The sequence below is a fragment of the Neoarius graeffei genome, chromosome 12 (genome assembly GCF_027579695.1).
Source record: "Neoarius graeffei isolate fNeoGra1 chromosome 12, fNeoGra1.pri, whole genome shotgun sequence".
Lineage (NCBI taxonomy): Eukaryota > Metazoa > Chordata > Actinopteri > Siluriformes > Ariidae > Neoarius > Neoarius graeffei.
Window position 1 is genome coordinate 26,417,452 of NC_083580.1, and position 21,984 is coordinate 26,439,435.

General features: G+C 41.5%; 1 protein-coding gene across 3 annotated transcripts in view; it reads right to left on the bottom strand.

Moving 5' to 3' along the window:
* Positions 1–21,984, bottom strand: part of agpat2 (1-acylglycerol-3-phosphate O-acyltransferase 2 (lysophosphatidic acid acyltransferase, beta)) — a 188,184-nt gene that overhangs the window by 74,359 nt on the left and 91,841 nt on the right. For all 3 annotated transcript variants that reach the window (XM_060935730.1, XM_060935727.1, XM_060935728.1), the window contains one exon: positions 8,410–8,543. In XM_060935730.1, the coding sequence (XP_060791713.1) occupies positions 8,410–8,543 (134 nt within the window). The remainder of the gene's footprint in view (positions 1–8,409; positions 8,544–21,984) is intronic.

A 21,984-nucleotide genomic window follows, 5' to 3' on the forward strand; every position in this document is an offset into this window, starting at 1 on the left:
CACCTTTGCTTTTCCCGCATGTGAACAACTGCTGGTCTTTATTCAGCAGCGAGTTCACATTCCCCATGATAACGGAGGGAATGGATGGTTTGTAGCGCTGCCGGTTGTCCGCTAGCCTAGCCTTTAGCTTAGCTCCAGTTTTGCAGCCCCTGGGTTTCCTCTTCAACTCGACCGGGATGGGGTGTCCCATTGTTTTCAGGGCCAGCAGCTCCTCTCTTGAATAAGTGAGAAAACTGGCTCCTGGTTGCATGTTAAAGTTACAAATATCCATGTGATATAAGTAAAACACACTATGTCTTCATAAGAAGAGCAAAAAAGTAAAAAAAAAAAAGGTGGGGGGGAAAAAAAAAGGTTTAAAGAGCTAAAAACAACAGAGCTACTGGAGAGCAGCTGTCTCACACAGCACCCATACCTGTGCCCATACCCAGATGTACTCCTTTGCTTAATAAAACTATGAACAAAAGGCCTGACTAAACAAACATGTTTTCAGCCTAGACTTAAACGCTAAGACTGTGTTTGATTCCCGAACACTACTTGGAAGGCTGTTCCATAACTGTGGGCTTTGTAAGAAAAGGCTACCCCCGATGTAGCCTTCACTATATAAGGTACCAGCAGATAGCCTGCACCTTTTGATCCAAATAGGCATGGCAGGTTATAAAGGACCAGAATTTTGCTGAGGTACTGTGGCGCAAGACCATTCAGTGCTTTAAAAATCAATCGTAGTATTTTATAATGAATATGAAATTTGATTGGGAGCCAATGCAGTGTGGATAAGACGGGGTGATGTGGTCATATCTTCTAGTTCTAGTACGGACTCTTGCTGCTGCATTTTGAACTGGAGCTTGTTTATGCACTTACTGGAACATCCAAATAGTAAGGCATTACAATAATCTAACCTGGAGGTAACAAAAGCATGAACTAGTTTTTCTGCATCGTGTAGCGACATTATACTTCTTATCTTAGCTTTCTTTCTTCTCAGAAATATTGCTATCTGGGTAAATGTTATGAGTTTCAAATGAAAGACTGGAGTCAATGATCACCCCAAGCGGAAACTAATACCAGAGGTGGACAAAGTACCCAACTTCATTACTTAAGTCAAAGTACAGATCCCACTGGTCAAATGTTACTCCAATACAAGTTGTACAGTCAATTTTTTACTGAAGTACTTGCATTTAAAAATACTTAAGTATTAAAAGTACATTTTCTGTCAACACATTGTTGTATTATTGCCACAGCGCTTACAAAATCTAATGCCTCTGAAGCAACTGACTGGATTTACTGACTAACTTATAGAACCTGTAGAATAAACACCTGGTAGAATGGTACAAAATGAAACAATTGAACTCAAAAAGAGCCAGTGTCTTTTTTTTTTTTTTTAATTGTAACACTCCTCCCCACCCCCACAAAGCAGCATGGTAGTATTCTGACACAGCTCTGGCAGTGTGTGTACACAAGTATGTGAATATTAATCATTAAAGCAGATATGCAGAACCTTTATTTTTAAATAAAATTTCTGAGTGGATAGGATCTCCATCCTTGACTCTTGTATGCTGCATAAATGGGAATTTAAAAAATATATTTTTGAGAGTTAAAATTGACCACAAAGTTGCCATTCGAGCTGCCCCGCTGAGCCAGCCAGCCCTGAGTGTGTGACGTCACAGCAGGAACCGGTTTTAAGGCCGAGGCCTTTGACAGCTATAGACCAAAGTCATATAAATAAAAATTTATGGTGAAAGTAAGAAATACCGTTACCAACTTGCTCAACTAAGACTGATTTGACTTCATTGATTGTGTTTGACTCTCATTAAAATAGGATGGGTATTATAACTTGCACATGCATGCATTTTCACTGATGAAATGTAAAAGGCTAATTAAATAATCAGATGAACTAAATCACATTCTGATACAAATTAAATAATCTTATACCAGTAACTTAAATACACAATACAAGTCACATGTATTGATCTAAATGCAGGTAAACAACGAGTGGTGATGGGGGTGTTTTTTATCCAAATGAGAGTCGGCGCTTACCCGTCTGTGTTCTCGCTTCTTGAAGGCCAATCGTTTTGAAACAATCTGACTTTCAGTTGTTCATTCAGTTCAGTTCTCTGACTAATACCATGCTTATGAATATCATCCAGAGGTAACATATAAAGAAAAAAAAAAAAAGCAGTGGGCCTAAGACAGAATCCTTGTGGAACACCAAACTTTACCTCAGTATGTCTAGAAAAATCACCATTTACATCAACATACTGACAGCGATCAGTTAAATAAGACCTGAGCCAGGAGAGGGTCATTACCTTAACTCCCACAACATTTTCTAGTCTATCCAGAAGAATGGAATGAGCAACGGTATCAAATTCTGCACTAAGGTCAAGCAACACAAGCAGCAAGACGCAGCACTGATCAGATGCCAATAGTATGTCATTTACTACTTTAACTAGTGCTGTGGTCTAAATCCTGACTGACACATGTTATTCCTATGTAGATATGAGCAAAACCGCTGTGCGACAGCTATTTTGAGGATCTTGGCGATAAAGGGGAGGTTTGATATTGGCTGATAATTGGACCGCTGACGGCACGGTGGTGTAGTGGTTAGCACTGTCGCCTCACAGCAAGAAGGTCCTGGGTTCGAGCCCCGGGGCCGGCGAGGGCCTTTCTGTGTGGAGTTTGCATGTTCTCCCCGTGTCCGCGTGGGTTTCCTCCGGGTGCTCCGGTTTCCCCCACAGTCCAAAGACATGCAAGTTAGGTTAACTGGTGACTCTAAATTGACCGTAGGTGTGAGTGTGAATGGTTGTCTGTGTCTATGTGTCAGCCCTGTGATGACCTGGCGACTTGTCCAGGGTGTACCCCGCCTTTCGCCCGTAGTCAGCTGGGATAGGCTCCAGCTTGCCTGCGACCCTGTAGAAGGATAAAGCGGCTAGAGATAATGAGATGAGATGAGATGGACCGCTGACAGGGATCAAGGTCAGGTTTTTTAATCAGGGGTTTGATAACTGCTAGTTTAAAGGATTTGGGTACATAGCCAATTCTTAGGGAAGAATTTATTTTTAGAAGCGGTTCAGTTGCTTCTGGTATTATCTGTTTGAAGAGTCATGTAGGTAATGCCTCGGTCACAACCGGCCGTACGTGCTCCTACGGCCAGTCTACGTGCAAAAAACGCAAGAAACGCACGGAGGGCGCGAGTGAAACGCACGGAGGGCGCGCGTGTGACGTGCTGATTTTCGAGCTGTAGACTGGCCGCAGAGGTTCTTTGTCATGTCAAACAAACTCTACGGGCGCTTACGTTTTTTTCAGGTTGCAAGACAAACTTACGGCCAACGTGCGTCTTTCTCCACGAACAAAAAAAAACCGCAGCGATTTGGGAAACGCAAAAAATCGCACGGCCAAAAAATCGTACGTCCGGTTGTAACCTAGGCTTAAGGGATCTAGTACACAAGTTGAAGATTTCAATGTGGAGATTAATGAAATTAGTTTGATTTCTCTAAGGGGAGTAAAACATTCTAATTGCTGATTTGAAACTGTTATATTGTTAACTACAGGGTTACTTAAATTGTCTGGCCTTAAATTAGTAGTTTGAATTTTTTGTCAGATAATTTCAATTTTGTCACTGAAAAAAAATTCATGAAGTCATTGCTACTACATATTGCTGGCATGCATGTGTTTATAGTGGCCTTTCTCCTAGTTAAATTTTGCTACAGTATTAAATAGGAATCTAGGATTATTTTTGTTATTTTCTATTAAGGTGGAGAGATATGTTGATCTAGCAGTGCTAAGAGCTTTTCTATACCTTCCATGCTAATTTGCTTGCACATCACTGCTCCCCCCCCCATGTCGCATGCTGAAATTGCACCTACATAGAGTACAGTAGGCACAGTGATTGTCCAGTTTCGTCTGTACAATACATGGACACACTGCCCCGTATTTAGCTAGAAATTGCTGTTCGCATAGTCTCCTCTTTTTAGGCAGAGACTGCATTTACAATCCATGGTCTGTCTTCACTTCACACCCAACACTAATTTGTGAGCGAAACTGAACGTTTCAGTTCTGGAACACAAACGATGAAAACATTATGCTTCCAGGAAGATGACTACACATCACTACTGTGCACTTCTGAACAATGCATTTAACACATGCTGTGATTGGCTGAGAGGTGACCTGATTCATGCTCTCAGCCAACCACGGTGCAGCTAACATAAGGATACAGAAATTCCCGGAATTATCCGAATCAGTGCAAACAATGACTTGTGGAACATTCCGAACACCAAAAACGTTGATTTGCTCGATACAAGAGCAAAAACATTTGAGAAACGTATTATATTCAGGTCTATGTGTAGCACTGTAATTGTGCTTTAAATCCGTAGCTACTACACCCAAATTGTCTATGTTGACATCTCTGATATAAATGCACATATTTTTCTTGTAAATCAATTTTCATTTGTCATTTACTGGGTCAAAACTAGACAGATTTCAGGTTAAATTACATACATCAAGCATCAAAATGACCATGTGGATCTTTCGAAGTGAACCATGTCATTAACTAAGCAACTTTGTGAATATTTTTCGAGATTTGAGACCTTGTTTGAAGTGTTTATAAATCACTTTGCACTTCAGACTTCTGTAGTATGAATGGAGAAAAGGGACAAGAGAGTTATTTTTCCTCATACCAGCAATATACTTGAAATATGAAAGGGGAAATGGGACAAACTAGTGTGGAGTTTTTTGTAACATTCAGCATGTAATAGATTACAAGTGTATAATTGACAGGGGTTTGTGATGCTGAAAATTTCTCACAGATTTTGTGATGTGCAGGAACTGCACTAGCTAGTCCATTTTAGACGTATATAAATAAAATTGTTAGAATTGACAATATTTTAATAGCAGTGTGTGTTGTCTGCCTATGTGAGCCAGTGTCAGTGAGTCATTGGTAGAAAATCAATGCCCTGCACCTTATTAGATATTTATTGCTCATCCAACAGGTGGGAGGAAAGTCAAACCTTTCTTTTGCAGAGTGAAGTGTTCGCAGCCATGTAATTGCATAGGTCATGGTATGCAACAGCCAAATGCTGCTACAGCTCAACCACATTTGTGTTTTCTCGCAGAAATGCATTCCTAGGAACCCATATTGACAGAGTTAAGAGAATTAACATTATTCCCCATTTATCAAGCTGGATATGAACAGATTCATTTGTAAATCATTCAGACAAGTGTTTACACAAGAAATCTGGTATTCAAGAAAAACAAATACACTAAGAATAATAAGAAATGTAAATATCTATTGATTTGAAATCAAGTTCCATGGATTACTGTACTTTTATAAATTGATTATACTGTCAAGTTTAATCCTCTTTAAAGTCTCTAACACATTCTCAGCTGAAGGAAGACTTCACACTTGCCAAATTTAAAAGGGAAGAGATGTTTAAGACCAGTTTGCTATTTTTGCAGGACGAAAGAATTATATTAATTATAAAAATTATAACTCTCTTCAGTTTGCCATGGCATTTTCTTTTAATGCTTGTGCTGGAGTGTTGCACATCAGCCAAGACACTTAAAACAATTTTAAAACAGCAGTTTCCCTGTGTGATATAACAGGGTACCCCCAGGATTTTGAATCTGAAATTTAAGACTTTTTAAGACATTTTTAAGACCACTGTAAATGAAATTTAAGACCAACGTCACACCTTTCCTGGCATGCATATGAATGAAATATCAGAAAATAAATCAATCAAATCAAGTTTATAAATAACTTTAATGAACAATAAGCTCTACAAATATCAGCTGCAATCTCTCAACATAACACAACATAACAATAATGGTGCAAAGAGTGTACGCAAACATGCACACATCTGGGGGTGCACCCCTGTGCGGTTTTATTACAACAATATTGCTACAGCCAGGGATGAGGATGAAAAATATTTAAAAAGTCTGAAAAAACCGGGGCGGGGCCCATGGCCCAGGGGGCGGGGCCCAGGGGTTCCAGGGGCTAATGATTTTTGGCTATTTTTTTTTTTTTTACCCCAAAACCATTAATTTTATCAGCAAAAAGTTGCAATTTATTTGGAAATAAATTCCCCTTCTTGGTGGACTACCAGGTGAAAATGATTAATATGGTACAAGAGACTTGTTTTTAATCAATTCACATTTGATGATTTCAAAAAATCAATGCACCTTTTAATATAAACGAGCTCTACAGTATTATTTCTGCATTTTTGCTATTCATGTCTTTGAATACTCTAATCCTTTAAAATGAAGTGCAAACCAGAAAAAAGTTCTATCATATAATTCTCTTAAGCTTTCTTCTGATGTTATCATGGTAGCAGGAGGTCTTGCATATTAAGCAGGCAACATTCAACATCACTTATCACTTCCCTTTCAACTGTTGTGTGTACTAACTAGGTTTTATCTGGACAGGATGTTGTGTAATGTAATACATATACCATATGGTCAATTTGAAGATCAAGATGGTGATTTTGAATTAAAGAACAGGCATGTACAATTGGCATTACATATTGGAAATTTTTTTTAAAACAAAAACTATAAGTTCATCTCGGCCTAAAAAATTTGGGCAGATGCTCCCGCGCGGCACATGCCAGCAATTCCCCCTGTCCCCCTATGAAATGAGCAATAAGTAGGAGAGTTATACACGGTATCATACCTAAAATTTTATCAGAAATATAGATATGATACTATGATTCTCCCCAATATGCTACATTAGACAAGCTAACCTCATTTATAAAAAAGATACACACTTATATATGACATGTATTTGATATATATATATGATGTATATTCATACATTGTTACTTTACGGAAATCTTCAATAAGTTTGGTCTTTTCATGCCAGCCTGTTGTAGACCTAAACATAATGCACATGAAATGACACTCCTCACCTCAACATGTCCTTTACAATCATTTAAGCCACCATGGGCAATGCTGAACTCACTGTTGCAAACAGTACATTGCGCGAAACTGTCATTATTGTTGACCCTTATTAGACAGGGAGATTCTTTTGTGTAATCTGAGGTGAAGTGGGTTTTGTATTTTCGTTTTTTGGGGCGCGCACTCTCTCTCTGCCATGACGATCCTGTAGGCTGCACTGACTCAACTCCGGTCCTCGAGAAAAGGGATAAAAGCCCGCCCACACTGAAAGCTGATTGGCTTATTTTGCTGAGTAACCCAATCAGGATGCTCTTTGTCTGGCATGCGCTACATGAACAGGCACACAGGCAGTGTTGCCACATTGGGCGGTTTTAAGTGCATTTTAGCGGGTTTTGAACATATTTTGGGATGGAAAACGTCAGCAGTATCTGGCAACACTGCACACAGTCTCCCTCGCGCGCGCACATTCTAAGATGCGTGATGCAGACCTTAATGTTGCGCGTGCACGCTCTTGTTCGCTTCTATCAATATGCAGGAGACTCCCAGAAGTTCCGGGAGACTTGGGATGTCTGCGTTATAAGGTGACCACAGATCGTTAATCATACCCCCCCGAAAATTTCTCAACGGATTTACATCGATCTCAAAAACGATCATTTTGGTCTGAAAAAGTCGGAAATCCGCCAATCGGCGGAAAATTCTCATCCCTGATCGTGACAGAGCAGCCACTTCTGATTGGGCGGAACACATTAACCACGAGAAACGGAATACTGTTCGTTTGTGGGACTGAAAATAAGAGAGGGGGAAAATAATACTTGATGCACAAAATTTAAGACCTGCAAACGAAATCCAATACTTTTTCAAGGCCTTAATTTTCTAATAGTAAACTTAAGACTAAGTTTTTAAGACCCCGCGGGTACCTTGTATAATTGGCATGCATGGCCACCCATCTTTCTTTTTTCTCCTGTTTTCATGGCAGACCATTTTCTTTTTCACCTCACTTAATTAACTTCTTCTGTAATTTGTCTTGAGATTTTGACCTTGTCAGGTACCATTTAATAATACATACTTTCACTGGCATAGGCACAATTCTAAATAACTTATTTCTACCTCTTAAGGACACTTTGCCATTTACTCAGCATTTAAGCACAGTGAACTGTACTTAATGGAGATTTGGCATCAAAAATGCAAATCAGCTGTGCCATGCACACATTTGTTAATTTAGAGGTGATTGACATTCATCAGCACATCCACAACTTTTGTGAATCTGGTAGAAATTATTTCGTTTAGTTTAGCTTACGCACAAATTTACTAAACTTCACTAAAATACTTTACGAAGATTTACTTAGACTTTATTACAATATTGATAAGTGTGGCCCACTGTTTATAAATGTTTACATTACAAAAAAATTTTGGATCTATTTACAGTTTCCAAATACGAAGGCACGCTAATCATACTATCAAGTATCATTTTTATACATTTAAAAATATTTAGGTCTCAAGAAAGAAGGCATTATGTGTGTGTGCGCGTACCCAGCACATCAAGAGATGACTGGTGGTTGGAGATGATTACATAAGGCTCCTCAGTCTGCAGGTGCTCCCAGCCAATGATCTCAAAGCGTAGACCCAGGAAGTACTTCACATGGCGCACCAGAAAGCGAATAATCCTAGGGGCACAAGCAAAAACAATTAAACTTGGGCTGGCACGTCAAGTTTGTTGAAATTTTGATCCAATATTATTCTGGTAGAAATGTGGGGTTTTTTTTTGGCACTGCAAATAGCTCACTATTTTACAGGATTTAAAAATACTCCATGCCATTTCCTAAGAATGAATATCTGAACATCTCAACTACTCTGATGAGAGGTAAGGACAGGATACACCAGCCAAATCTTGAAAAATAGGTAGAAAAGGAATAGTAGCAATACTAGAGTATGGCCAACACCATGGATGCACATGTGGGGCATTAATCATCAGTTACTAGTGGGCTTCTGTAGAAATCCAGCGAGAGGCTTATTACTTTTAATGAGGTTTATTTCTGGAAACAACTTGTGCTCTCCACGGCCCCCACTAGTAGCACTGGTGCTCTTTACTGAAAATGTTGGCACATCACTTAAATTGACATGTAATGCAATATAACATGTTTTGATGCGTCATGTAACCTTTAGCCTCTACCATCTTGGTCAGACTTTTTTTTTTTTTGTTACTCCAGCCTCTCTAGAGAAAGCCACATACCAAACATTTCACACACTGAACTGATTGGTTCTCATTCTCATTAAAGTTGAGAATACGCCATCTCAATTTCACTTGCCTCTGCAATTTTGAGAAGGGTCTGGCTGCAGACTGGAGCACCACTCTAGACAGGAAACACAGGACCTCTAAGCAACCTCCTCACTAAAACCCTACATTTAAACTTAATAGGTTACTTATTTCCTGTCTAGAGTGGTGGTCACCTGTTTCCTGCATTTCCTATTGGTTATTCCATTTAAAGCTCAAAGGCAACGGTTTACAATTTATGCACATTTGAAATTTTATATGTTACAAAACCCTCTGTAATTTTCTTCTGGTCCCAAGAAGTATTGTTAAGTAACAATTAAAACTAGACAATTCCCCTGTGGGAAATCGTGAGAGTGATGCAGTGGCCGTAGCAGTCGCTATTGAAGGAGTTGTACTGTACTCTGTGAATGTGTGACTTGCTATGATGCTACGATGCTATGATCATGTGTGTGTTTGAGAGAGAGAGAGAGAGAGAGAGAGAGAGAGAGCGCAATCCCTCCCCCATCTGCTCCCTGACTGGTGCTGGTTGCCATGGTGACATTGCTCTCACAGGTGCAGCCGAAATAGACAGAAGAGACAGGAAAAACATATTTCAGAGGATTTTCTTCTCTTAACAGCTAGAATGCTAACAGCTAGCTAACATGCTAACTAACATGCTAACAGCTCACATGCTCGCATACTAACAGCTCGCATGCTAACAGCTCGCTAGCTAGCATGCTAACAGCTCGCTAGCTAGCATGCTAACAGCTCGCTAGCTAGCATGCTAACAGCTCGCTAGCTAGCATGCTAACAGCTCGCTAGCTAGCATGCTAACAGCTCGCTAGCTAGCATGCTAACAGCTCGCATGCTAGCATGCTAACAGCTCGCATGCTAGCATGCTAACAGCTCACATGCTAGCATGCTAACAGCTCACATGCTAGCATGCTAACAGCTCACATGCTAGCATGCTAACAGCTCGCATACTAACAGCTCGCTACTAACATGCTAACAGCTCGCATACTAACAGCTTGCATACTAACATGCTAACAGCTCGCATACTAACACTCCATTCATTTGAATGGGGCCAAAAATCAATGGAAGCCTATGGACGGAAAAAATAGGGTGACCAGATTTCCCTAGTCTGAAACCGGGACACTTCTGCGCGTGACCATGCTCGTGCATGCACACCTTTTTTTTTTTTTTACGTAAACGTGACTCAGAGAGGTGCTCTTATTTTGTTGAAGCTCACATTTATCAATATCTCACATGAAATAAAACAAACAGGCATTTTGTTATCTAGTAGCATAGTGGTATACAGATCAGTTAAATTATGGTCAGACAACAGATTTTGTAATGGCTGAGAATAGGCCAGGCTATGTCCATAGGCCAAATTTAAACTGATTTATTTCACCTGTTTGTGAGAACACCAAGAAGATTGCATATGCACATGCAGGCTATATCTCTAAAATTGTATGCACTACAGCATGAACTTAAAAAGTAGATATGTGACCTCAACATAGCCTAGGTCAGAATCAACCTTACTAACCATTCCCCACAACTGAATGAATAAAGCAAGATGTGTACAAAAGTGAACACTTTAATGGAAGGTGCAACAAGCTGTTCAACACAGCAATATGGCCAAACTGAATGGTATGTTAAACAGAAACAAAAAAGATACAAGTGATTTGAGAATATACACTACGGAAGCCGAGAGAGGCCCTTCATATAATCCTTTTTTTTTTTTTATTCACCTTGTTATCCCGAGATAACGACATAATTAATTCAGGATCTCGAGAAAACAACACAACTAATTCGAGATCTCGAGAAAACAAAACCGTTATTCTGTGATCTCGAGAAAACAAAATTATTTCATGATCGAGTAAACAGCTGAGAAATGGTTCATTCAGGTGCGCCAAGAGACTTGTGATATGCTGACTTTGGGGCTATTTCTCATTCTGTATAGACACAACTTTGGTCATTAGAATGTCTGGAATAATCGATCACCTAATAAGGCAATATTTTGATCAGGGGTTGACACAGGGAGAGATTGCATTAAGTCTTTTAATAAGGGATAATTTCAAAATTAGTCCGCGGAACCTCCGCAGAAGACTGGCCCGGCTTCGTCTCTACCGACGGAGATACAGTGATCCAGCTGGGTCCGTGTAGCTGAGATCATGAAATAATTGTTTTGTTTTCTCTAGATCACGGAATAACGGTTTTGTTTTCTCGAGATCTCGAATTAGTTGTGTTGTTTTCTCGAGATCCTGAATTAATTATGTCGTTATCTCGGGATAACAAGGTGCATAAAAAAAAAGGAGCGCACAGCATTTGCAGCATAGGCTACCCAACTCAGTACAAGAACAAAACACTTACAGTGTGTGCAGTAGGCTTCGTGTGCATTGTTCTGCACCTCTCGGAGGAAGGGGTAGGTGCCCTGCAAATCTTTGGAAAAGGTACATTTTCTTTTCGGCATAATTGCTGCGGCATTACTGCTGCTAGCTGCTAGACAAAGAACATTCGCGCCAGTTAATGTTTTTTTTATTGTTGCATGGCAACCCGTTCTGTTGTCTGGAATAATGTGGCTAAATAAACACCCATGCCACAGGGCCAGTAACCAGGAAAGTTTGCGATTCCTATCAATTCATCAAAATAGTAAATGCAGACATTTCTCCACTAATGATTCCCACGCTGCTCAGTCGCAAACGTCGCGAGTGGCGAAAACCGGGACATATCCGTGTCCCGACAGACTTTTGTCAGGACTCGGGACACACAACCCCAAATCGGGACTGTCCCGTCTGGTCACCCTAGGAAAAAAGGATGTGTGAAAACCAAGAAAAAGACAAGTGCAGGTCTCAGATGAGGGGATGGATGTGTGTGGGGACTTGCCCTGAGGCATCATATGAAGTCTCTTGAAGTTTGGTCGCTCATGTTAGCTAGCTGTGAATGTGTGACTTGCTATGATGCTACAATGCTATGATCAAGTGTGTGTTTGAGAGAGAGAGCAGCCCCTCCCCTCTCTGTTCCCTCACTGCTCCTAGTTGGCATAGTGACGGTCCTGAACAGGTGCAATTAGTGTCACAAAATCTTGTCAGTTTTTTGCTCAGGAACAGGCCTCAAACAACGACGATTTACTCGAAAACGAAAGGAGCTATTCACAAAATTCTTTCACATCGAGTGCTACAAGGCTCTCATGAACACATTGATGTAATTTTTTGTCCCTAGTATAAAAAATGTGGACAACAGAGCGAGTTGAAAACAACTGACATTTCTGATTTTTTTCGTCAAAGCACTGTCGGGATTATAATGGGAGTCAATGGAGCAGTTGGGCTGTGAACCTGTCACTTTGAGGCTTCTTGTGCGAAAACTGTAAATCTTATAGTTTAGGTAGACACATTGTGTGAATCAAGACAAGTGTGACTCCAACTTTTGAGAAAATTATGTGCAGAGTAAAATTTGTGGCTGAAAACACAGTTTTAATGAGAAATTCAGAGCTTTTTTTTTTCAAGCTGTCTACACTGCAACTGGATCACCTCCACTAAGTTCACCCCATTGACACGCATTATAAAGTCTGAATTTCTCCAGAATTGATCATGGTGATTGATCTGTGACTGATCAAAAAGTATACAACCTAGCAAAAAAGTTGAATGCCAGATCCACACAGGAGAATTTTGTCTCTGTTTTAAAGTTTGAATCATGTCTCTAGGTGAAAGCATGCCAGAGCAGCGGATGTTTGAAAAATGTTGAAAATGTGCAGTTTTTTTCATTTATTCCCATTGAAATGAATGGGAAATTTTGCATGATTTTTTTCGCGACAGCCGCGAAAAAATCGTAGAATGCTGAACAAAGTAATAGCATAGTGAGTCCGATCGAGCCGCACGTTTTGATGTTTGTGTGCGATGTACGGTTATTGGGTTATTCGAAATCGAAATTTGTACGGAAGATGAATAAGTATAAGAAACACGCAGAAGAACAAGTGTTTGCTGTGCTTTGCACTGCAAACTATTGACTCCCATATATGGGAGTCAATAGTTTGCAATGCATAGCACTGCATCACTAATAAGTTAGCATGGATAGCGACAAATTTCTGTTCGGCAATTTTCGTGACCACTCGGTGCGTGACATCATTCAAGACAAACAAACCGCTTGAGTTGAGTCCACTTCCATTTACTTGCATTGCTGTTCAGCTTGAGTGCAGACGTGCGTTCAGGAATTTCCAAAGAAAAAAATATGCCTTATTGAGGTGCAGTGAACTGTAACAACGGGACCGGTTCAGGAAGAAGTTTTTACCTTTTTCCAAGACAGGAGAAAAGGCAGAGAGAGTGGATTGGCTTTTTCCAGAAGAGGCGGAGTGAGTGGGTTGTTTTTTCCGAAAAAGGAGAAGAAGCGGAGCAAGAAGATTGGCTTTTTCTGAAAAAGGAGAAGAGGCAGAGCCAGAGGGTTGGCTTTTTCCGAAAGAGGAGAAGAGGCAGAGCCAGAGGGTTGGCTTTTTCCGAAAAAGCAGCGAGCCACATTCACCGATTGCTTCGCAACAGCCATAGGTTCATACATATATGGTTTCACCTCTCGATATTCAATTTAGAGAGTTCCTACTTCAAAATCGCTATCGCTTTCAGACATTTTACACAACCTCTCACGACCAAAGTCCGGACACCTGTGCTCAGTTCACAAGTAAACACAGAACTGCTCCCGGTCTGTTTGGCTTGAATGAAGAAGTCACAACAACTGTCCCCTGGCGGTGAAAGTGCGCATAAGTGAGATGTAAACACACCTTCGGAAATTGGGCAAAACAGTATAACCGTTTTATTCAATTTTAGAGTGCAAATTAGACACTAGGAAGATTGAATTCGCTTTTTGGGTCGATCTTCTAGACCAGCATTTCTCAACCTTTTTTCAGTCATGGCACCCTTCAGAAGTATGCAGATTCTCAAGGCATCCCCATTTAAAATATACACAGTCACGCTGACCATACGCTGACCCCGGCAGTGACGTTGCGACATGGGAAAAGGGACCGTGAGACAAATTTTGATGATACATGAGGCGGCGATGATCTGCATTAGTGTAACTATCGTTTTTTGGAATTTTAATTCATTTTATTTATTTCAATGTTAGAATATATAATTTTTTGACGGCACCCCTAACGAAGCCAGACGGCACAGCACCCGGGTTGAGAAAGGCTGTTCTAGACAATAAAGTTGATAATCTACGTTTCACCTCCGACCATTGCCTATGACCTTTAAAGTTGATTTAAAAAAAAAAAAAAAAGACCCTTCAATCTTGCCATTTCCTCATTATTCCAAGCATGCAGGTCACATGTTTGTCATCTAGCATGGAGCTCCAGTCTGCAGTCAGACACTCTTGGCAAATTTACTCCTATTGGTCTGGGTTGGTGTGATGTCATATCCAGTAGTGGCTTCTCAACTCATTGAAAACAGTCTGGCAGAGACGGACTTTTTTTTTTAAACAAAGTCGATATGTGTGGAGATAACTAAATATGTTCGATATGTAATGCCAACATCATGTGATTTTCATATAATAAAATACAACAATTTAATAACAAATGAAACAGAATTGCTGATCTTAAATGAATATTTAAAATGCTGATGTCTGCATTATTTGTAATTAGATCTGCACTCTGTCTGCAGTACTTATTTTAAATTTAAAAAAGTCAACTTAATAAAAATTAACTTTCTAAAAAAGTTAATTAATTTTAACTGTTTATGGAAATTAGTTGGAGCCAATGAAATCTGCATGGAATTTTTGCTATTTAACAAGCTAGTGATTGTTCATGTTAGGTAACTAGCTAAGTAGCTCACTAGCTAACTAGCTTCATGTTGGATGACTAGCGTGATAACGTGCTCCAAGTCTTGCTGTTATGGTCACACCATCTTCACTCCTATTTGTAGTTGCTGTCTTACATTATTGAATGTGTCTTTTTCCCACCATAGCAGTCCTGTCCAGTCACTTGCTTTTTGTCACTATAATCATGGAGAATTAACAGCATCTAGGCTCTAGCAACCTGCTTGTGTCTCTTGTGTCACTCCCATGTAAACGTAGGGGATTTTAATTAATTAATTAATTAATTAAATATTTATTTTTTGGTAGTTTCTGCATTCAACAGTGGTACATAATCACTTATATTAAAGCATCTAATATGCATTTGATTTTAATTTTTAAAGAAAATCTTTAATAAATTATATTTTTCATAACTTTAAATGCTTTCCGAGTCAATTTCAAATTTTATGACTGAAAAGCTGTAGTTTTTTTTTTTAAATTCTAATGGTTATTTCATATAGAAAAAAAAGAGGAAATTTACCCATTTTCCTGTTTTCCAGTTCTACATTGCTCACTAGTTTTATTGTCTTAGACAATAAAAATAATTGACAAGACACACTATTCCAGATTTGTCATTCATCTGCCAAGATCTGAGAGTCCATACACCAATTGACCAAGTCCAGAGTGCTGTCCATGTTCGACGGGGCCACAGACATGTCCGTTTGTGAGAATGAACTTGTACACGCTCATATGTTGTTTGAAGGCGTTCCAAAATGTGTCAATGTGAAGATGCAGCCTATGGAGCACTTGCATGTGACGTCACAGCCGATCCAGATTGTGACAGACGCCATCTTGTCGGTCAAACGGCATATTCCGCCTTCTACTTCTGGTTCTACTTCTGCTTTTACTTCTACCTTTTCTTCTGGAAAACCCTACTATATACAATTCTACTACAACGGCTGCGGCTACAAGCTCTCCCTACCTGTGCACGTTTTTTATGCTTTTTGTGTGTATTTTTGCATGTTGTTCGTCTGTACCGGACTTCAATATCCACTACAACCGTATGGACTTACTGGACATTGGTTTCCAGCAGAAAATGACAGTTTGTAGCGATTTCCATCGCATGCACAACATTCTGGACGAGAAAAAAAAAAAAACATTCCGGACGAGATAGCGAGACCAGCGGGGTCTCCGTGGATTGTTATCGGAAGCAAAGCGAAGGAGGCAGCGCCGGGAGAGGAAGCAAAAGCGAGGCTGCAGAGCTGGCCTGTTGACTAAGCTCAGAAAACAGCCACTCAAACCTCCACTGCTAAGCCTCTCTCTCTCCAACGCCAGATCCATGTAAACAAGACAGATGATTTGGAATTACAGCTGGAATTACCTTATTCTATTCTATAATCGGCTGGTCAGTGCATCTAGTATCAGTACTAGTAATACTTAAGTGACTTACCCATCCAATGAGGATTCTTGTTTACAAGATGCCACATCTGAGTCGCTGACAAATCCTGAATTTCTGTAAAGATAACTGTCCAGAGATTTATAGGCACGCAGTGCTTCACCACTGAACAGCGTGGGAAAGTTAAAGAGGTAATTATACACGTCTGGGTATTCCGCTGGCAGTTCAAAATCCGGTCGTGAAAACTCCGTCCGGTAAGCCATAAGGGTCACTAATCTGTAGATCATTTATTTTAGACATATATCTAGTTATCTGTTCGTTAGAAAAATGAGCCGTGTAGTCCGTCGGTTGAAATTGATCCATTCTGTACACGAGTGCAGCAGTATTCAGCGGTGTTTTTGACCAACAAGATGGCGGTTGTGTACTTTCCGGTCACGTGACTGCAAGATCTCTATTGAGCATGCACATGAGGACTGTGTATTTGAGGCTACAGAAGAGGTCATATATTGCGTTCCTGGACAGAAGAAGTTAATAGCCACTGGTTCAGATGGTGCAAGTGTAAATCTAGATAAACAGTATAGTATTGCAGCTTTACTGAAAAGAGAGGTGCCCCAGCTGATTGCAGTGCCCTGTGTCAATCACAGGTTAGAGTCAGGTGTTCTTGATGTTCTAAAGGATAGAGATTCAACAATGTTTGCAGACAAAGTCAGTCCTTTTACACCTGCACAGACATGACCACTACTCTGCCAAGGCCTTGCAAGAGTTAAAAGCTTTAGCTGAAGCTATGGGAGTTAAAATGATGAGACCCGACAACTTGGAGGGAACACGTTGGGTGTCACATCTCAGCAGATCACTGGCTATTCTCCCAAATCCCAATACCTACCATGTGTACCAATATTTAAGGAAGGCCTGAAAACATTCTGAAGCACCTGACGTGTGAGAAACTTTTGCACTGCATGCATTTCTTGCTGGATATTCTCAGGGTGTTAAGTAACATGTCTAAACAGTTCCAGAGAAACACATGCTCTTTTCCAGATGTCTCAGACTGATTGCACTACAGCAACAACCAGGGAAATTCTTGCAGAGTTTTATGGATCCATCATCATATATCATTGTATATTGGCACTGTGTGAGATGGCTGCCTCTCCAGTAGCCCTGTAGTTTTTAGCTCTTTAAACCTCCTTTTTCCACCCTTTTACTTTTCTGCTCTTCTTACGAAGACATAGTGTGTTTCTTTCTCATATCACATGGATATTTTTAACTTTAACATGCAACCAGGAGCCAGTTCTCTCGCTTACTCAGGAGAGGAGCTGCTGGCCCTGAAAACAATGGGACAAGCAGGGATACAACACCCCATCCCGGCCAAACTGAGGAGGAAACCCAGGGGCTGCAAAGCCGGGGCTAAGCTAAAGGCTAGGCTAGCGGACAACCGGCAGTGCTACAAACCATCCATTCCCTCCATTATCATGGGGAACGTGAACTTGCTGCCGAACAAGGTCGATGAGCTATCCGCACTGAACAACCAGAGGATTTACCAGGAGAGCAGCTTATTTATCTTTATGGAGACATGGCTACCACACCTCGTACCGGATGCTAACGTGGACCTGAAGGGATTCACTGCTGTGAGAGCTGACAGAGACACTAAAGCATGCGGGAAAGGCAAAGGTGGAGGACTCATCATCTACGTGAACAACCGCTGGTGTAACCCGGGACATATCTCCATCAAGACAGACAGACGGACAGTCTTATGTTGCCTAGACTTGGAGATGCCAGTGGCCATATTATCTGCAGAGGGAGTTCAGTCACTTGATCACCATCTGTGTTTACATCCCTCTGAGGGCAGACGCAGCCGCTGCATGTGAGAGGATTCACTCTGTCACAGCAAGGCTGCAGACACAGCACCCTGAGGCATTTATGATCATTTCTGGGGACTTTAATCACACTACTTTGGACTCTACTTTGGTTGATTTTTACCAGGTTGTGGACTGTCCAACGTGGAACAACAGGACAATTGACTTGCTGTATGCTGATGTGAGGGATGCATACAGAGTAACACCCCTCCCCCCACTAGGGAAGTCTGACCACAACCTGGTTCATCTACAGCCGAAGTACACCCCCCTGTTTCAAAGGCAGCCTGTAACAACTAGCTCCATCAGGAGGTGGTCCCCTGAAATGGAAGATGCCCTCAGAGACTGTTATGACACCATGGACTGGGATGTTCTAGTTAGCCCACACTGTGAGGACATAGAGGGGCTGACACACTGTCTGACGGATTACCTCAACTTCTGTGCAGACGTGGTCTCCCCCACTAAGACTGTACAGTGTTACCCTAATAACAAGCCATGGGTAACACAGGAAGTCAAAGCTGTCCTCAACAGGAAGGTGGTCACCTTCAGGAGCAGGGATAGGGAGACGATGAAAGCAGCATAGCAGGAGGTGAAACACTGTATGAGGGAAGCTAAGGACAGCTACAGGAGAAAGGTGGAGCAGAAGCTGAAGGAGAACAGCATGAGGGAGGTTTCGGAAGGTGTGAAAACCATCACAGGCCACAACACAAAGACCAGAGTCAGAGTCGTTGAGGGGACAGTGGAGAGGGCAAACGAGCTGAGTCGATGCGTTTACATGCACATCCAAATCGAGCTACTGTCGGTAATCGAGCTAAGGGTCCCAGCAGGGGTGCCAGAGAAATCCAATCCTACATGCACACAAGGAAATCGAGCTATTGTGTGAGGTACATTGTGCACCCGAGCCACAGGTGGCGCTACACGCCCCATCGTGTTGGTACACTTCCGGTTGTCGTCATGAAGAGCTATTCAAGAGTATTCCTCATTGCTCCAGAAATGCACGTTTCTGCTCGCCATTTTCTCTTCTTCGTTCGTTCGTTCGTTCTCCTTGTTCCTCCTGACCTCTTCTGCTGCTCGCTACTACTACTGTTGTCATGCTGACCGAGGCTGTTGTGTTTCCCGCTTGTGGTCTCGTCACTCGTCACTTCCGGAAGGGGCAGTGCTGAAGTAAGTAGCTCGACTACATAGCTTGATAGGGTTTACATGCACTAAGCAGCTCGGCTACAATCGCATAATCTAGGTCGCGTAGCTTGATTACGAGAAATCCAGTTCGGTTCGATTTCAGCCGAGCTAAGGTGTTTCCATGGCATTTAGAACTTCGATTTCAGTCGAGCTACGGCAGAAATTCGATTTTCTCTATGTGCATGTAAACGCACTGAATGACTTCTTCAACCGGTTCAACCAGCCCATGTCCCCCCCCCCCCCCCACTGCAGCCATCTCTCCTTCTTCCCTCAACACACCTCCCCCCAGTCATCGCAGCAGCCCCCTCCTCCCCCACCTCAACACAGACTCCTCCATGCATTACTGCAGACCAGGTCAGAGGTCAATTGAGGAAGCTTCACCCCAGGAAAGCAGCAGGCCTGGACAAGGTGTGCCCCCGACTACTGAAGACCTGCGCTGCTGAACTGGGTGAACCACTCCAACGCATCTTCAACCTCAGCCTGCAGCTGGGGAGAGTGCCCACCCTCTAGAACAATCTGCTGGTATAAAATAAATTCATCATTTCAGAATGATTGTAATGACTGCAATTGTCTCCATTTTCATGATGACCTGTCACAGCGGTTATTTATCCGGCAGTACGGCGGATGCTGCACGTTAAACAAAAATGTGACGTCAGTGAAATTCCTCTATACTCCCAGGACCCAGAACGAAAAATCCTAGCGGAATCCCTGCCTACGGTATAAAGCTAGAATCAACATGTATGTATTTTATACCCTTTGAGCAGGTAATCAATACAATCCATGCAAGCCAATGGCCCTGAACTTGACCCAAGTTCACAGCTGATGTCAGAGAAGGGTACTCCGTGCTGATTGGCTGAGTGTGTGCAGTATCCCGTGTTGATTGAATGAGCAATGCACAATTAATATTCATAGGTAACTTATGCAAAAATGATGGAGCCTTCAAGCCGGGTAAGAGTGGGGTCATTCCATGCCAAATCAACAAATATCTGACAAATTTATGCTCGACCATCTCAGATTTCAATGAAATTTGGAGGGCTCAGAGATACTATTAAAAGAAGTTAATCCCCAAAATTTGAGCTTCCTATCTCCAACGGTTTCAGAGATACAGGCATTTGAATTTTTCGATTTTTTTGCATTTTGCTCAAAACATACATACACTGAGTGCAGAATTATTAGGCAAGTGAGTATTTTGACCAAAACATCCTTTTAATGCATGTTGTCCCACTCTAAGCTGTTTAGGCTTGAAAGTCTACTACCAATTAAGTATATCAGGTGCTGTGCATCTGTGTAATGAGAGGGGGTGTGGTCTAATGACATCAACACCCTATATCAGGTGTGCATAATTATTAGGCAACCTCTTTTCCTCTGGCAAAATGGGTCAGAAGAGAGATCTGACAGACTTTGAAAAGTATAAAATTGTGAGATGTCTTGCAGACGGATGCAGCACTCTTGAAATTGCGAAGATGTTGAAACGTGATCACCGAACAATCAAGCGTTTCATTGCAAATAGTCAACAGGGTCGAAAGAAGCGTGCGGGGAAAAAAAAGGCGCAAAATAACTGCACATGATCTGCGGAAAATCAAGCGTGAAGCTAACAAGCAGCCATTAGCATCCAGTTCTGCCATATTCCAGAGTTGCAACATTTCTGGAGTGTCAAAGAGTACAAGGTGTGCAATACTGAGGGACATGGCCAAGGTAAGGAAGGCTGAAAAACGACCACCACTGAGTAAGGCACACAAGATAAAACGTCAAGACTGGGCCAAGAAATCTCTTAAGACTGATTTTTCTAAGGTGCTGTGGTCTGATGAGATGAGAGTGACTCTTGATGGGCCAGATGAATGGGCCTGTGGCTGGATCAGTAATGGGCACAGAGCTCCACTCCGACTCAGACGCCAGCAAGGTGGAGGTGGAGTACTGCTATGGGCTGGTATCATCAAAGACGAGCTTGTTGGACCTTTTCGAGTTGAGGATGGACTCAAACTCAACTCCCAGACCTACTGCCAGTTCCTGGAAGAAACCTTCTTCAAGCAGTGGTATAGGAAAAAGTCAGCATCTTTCAAGAAGAACATGATTTTCATGCAGGATAACGCTCCATCTCATGCGTCCAAATACTCCACTGCGTGGCTAGCCAGTAAAGGTCTGAAAGGTGAAAAAAATAATGACATGGCCCCCTTGTTCACCTGACCTAAAACCCATAGAGAACCTGTGGTCCATTATAAAACGTGAGGTCTACAAAGAGGGAAAACAGTACACCTCTCTGAACAGCGTCTGGGAGGCCGTGGTTGCTGCTGCACACAATGTTGGTCGTGAACAGATAAAGAAATTGACTGAATCTATGGATGGAAGGCTTTTGAGCGTCCTCATGAAGAAGGGTGGCTATATTGGTCACTGATTTGTTTTTGTTTTGTGTTTGAATGTCAGATATGTTTATTTGCAAATCTGGAGGTGTCATATCAGTGTACCTGGTGAAAATAAATAAGTGAAATGGCTACATATTTGGTTTTTATTAAGTTGCCTAATAATTCTGCACAGTGAAAGTTACCTGAACACATACATATTCTCCTAAAATGGCCAAAACTAAAAACACCCCACTCTAACTTCCATACATATTCAGCTTTGATGAGTCTTTTTGTTTGATTGAGAACATGGTTGTTGTTCAA